Source organism: Sycon ciliatum, chromosome 10, assembly GCF_964019385.1.
Source record: "Sycon ciliatum chromosome 10, ocSycCili1.1, whole genome shotgun sequence".
Lineage (NCBI taxonomy): Eukaryota > Metazoa > Porifera > Calcarea > Leucosolenida > Sycettidae > Sycon > Sycon ciliatum.
Genome location: NC_088652.1, coordinates 14,453,717 through 14,455,907, shown reverse-complemented (window position 1 = coordinate 14,455,907; position 2,191 = coordinate 14,453,717). Strand labels below are relative to the sequence as shown.

Sequence of the window (2,191 nt, the reverse complement as noted above, 5' to 3'; positions counted from 1 at the left end):
AGCAGAATGAGATTGATTCTTGTGTATCGGGTTTATGGGCTACTTTCCAGAGAGAGGGCTGGACATGGCACCGAAAACAGAGTGAGAACAGCTTGGCAATTGGTGCAGCCAAAACCTTTGAGCACTGCTTCAGAAATCTGGCAGGAATGCCATCGGGTCCGGTAGCCTTGGTTGGATCCAGCTGGCGGAGCTGGCGCTGGACTGTCGCTTCCCGAAATCGGACAGTTGTCAGGGCAGATGTACACCTAGGAGGAAGGTCAGGAAGGTCGGAGTGCTGTAGATCTTGATCACCCAGACTGCATTTGCTCGCAAAAGAATTCTCCAAAGCAAGTAGTCTTTTCCTGGTTGGTGACATATTCTCTGCCCTGGGTTTTGCGTAGGACAAGGATAGACAAGCTGCGGCCAGAGCCTGCAGCTTGCTTCAGGAGTGACCACCATTGCTTGTTTCGCAGTGATCCATGTTTGAGCCGATCTCGGATGCGGGCAGATTCTGCCTGCTTTGCGAGACGAAGGCAATTGGCAGAGGCTCGGATTTTGGCATTGTAGTCAATGAGTTGCTGGTGGCAGGTGGGGTGTGTCTTGAGACGGTTCCATGCATTCTTCTTTGCCTGGGTAGCGGCTGAGCATTCCGGCGTCCACCAGGATGGATCTGTTGGTTTCGTCGAAAGTTCTTTGTGTGGGATGAAGCGATTCATGCCTTCCATGACAACAGCGGTTACTGATCTGCACGACGCCTCGGGGTCTTCTGATATATCCCAGTTTGCTGTTGAGTAGAAGTGCTGAAGCCGGCCCCAGTCTGCCTGAGCATACCTCCAAACGCCCCGTTTAGTCGGTTGTTCGCGGAGTGGGGTGGCATCAAAAGTGACCACAACGGTGGCATGGTCTGATGCTCCAATGGGGTCCAGTACATTTACCACCACTGAGGTCTCCAAGAAGTCCTTGAGTATGAGGTCCAGGGTGTTCTCACCACGTGTTGGTTGAGTAAGGTGCTGGTGGAGCCCGTGAAACGCAGAGAGTTCTTCCATGTATTCACCAGCTGGTGTAGTCTTCGTGCTGCATAGCCAGCTTTCATTATGAACATTAAAATCCCAGGCTATCACAACGCTGTTCCCGAGGGATCGAGCTTGATCCATGACTGAGTCAAGATACTCAAGCAGAAAGACATCTTGTCCAATGCACGACCCGGGTCGGTACACTGCAAATGCAAATACTTTCTGGCCATTGTCCAGGTGCAGGCGAAGCCAGATGACCTCATGGCCATGGCAGTTGATGTCACTCAGGTGGTCAAAGGAGAGGGAGTCCCGGACCCAGACTGCAACTCCGCCACCTTGAGCAGATCGGTCAAGTCGGAGGGGTGGGTGGAAGCCCGGCATGAAGAAGTCAGATAGTGAGGCTTTCTCCGGGGTGAATTTAGTCTCTGTTACGATGGCGATGTCAGATCTGCTCCGTGTAACAGCATGCTGGAAGGCTCCAAACGTTGACAGCAGCCCAAAAGAATTTGTCAGCAGGAGCTTCATTACTGGGTATGTCCTTGCGCAGCTGGTGTTCATTGGTGTTTGTGTGGCTGAATCGCTCCAGCTGAGGCAGCCTCTTCCTCACTGTCCCTATCGCCTCTGCTGCCCACGTTGCCGGCACCATATGCCCCAGATGAGCTGTCACCCTGCGGCCGTTTGTGGTGTCGCCAGGCTCGAGCGTAAAGCGGTCGTGGCCAGAGGTTCGCAGCAGTGACTGTTTCTAAGCCAGTGGCGTCGAGCGTCAATCGGGCGGAGACTTTTCCGTCTTCCGTGGTGTGCATGCTGCACTCATGGACCTTGACGGATTTGGCCACGGCCACAGATCGCTGCTGAGTGAACTCTGTCACTCGCTCCTCTGTGCAATATGTAAATTATGTTTTGTCTTCAAACCAGGCTTGTATTCAAAAAAGGCTTCCTAACAAGACAGGCTTTAATGGGTGTGCTGGCGTGCTGCAGTGTCTGCTTTGTGCTGACCAGCAAGTGAAATCCCGTCACTCCGTACAATCCCGTGCAGCTAGCTGCCCAGCGAGGAAAGTCTCGAGTGGGGGCCTCTCGATCTGCTCCCTCATTCGCCTGGCATTTAGTAGCACGTCATCGCCAAGAACTTCAATTCAAAACAGTTGTCACACGGCGCTTCAAGCCTTTTTCTTCGTGAACTTGCTGCGAACGCATGAGCT

At 53.1% G+C, this 2,191-nt stretch overlaps 1 protein-coding gene across 1 annotated transcript; it reads right to left on the bottom strand.

Annotated features, from left to right (window-relative positions):
* Positions 1-287: 287 nt before the first annotated feature.
* Positions 288-1,517, bottom strand: LOC135826679 (uncharacterized). The gene has a single exon (XM_065339280.1). The coding sequence runs from the start codon at positions 1,515-1,517 to the stop codon at positions 288-290; it is 1,230 nt and encodes a 409-aa protein (XP_065195352.1).
* Positions 1,518-2,191: the final 674 nt, after the last annotated feature.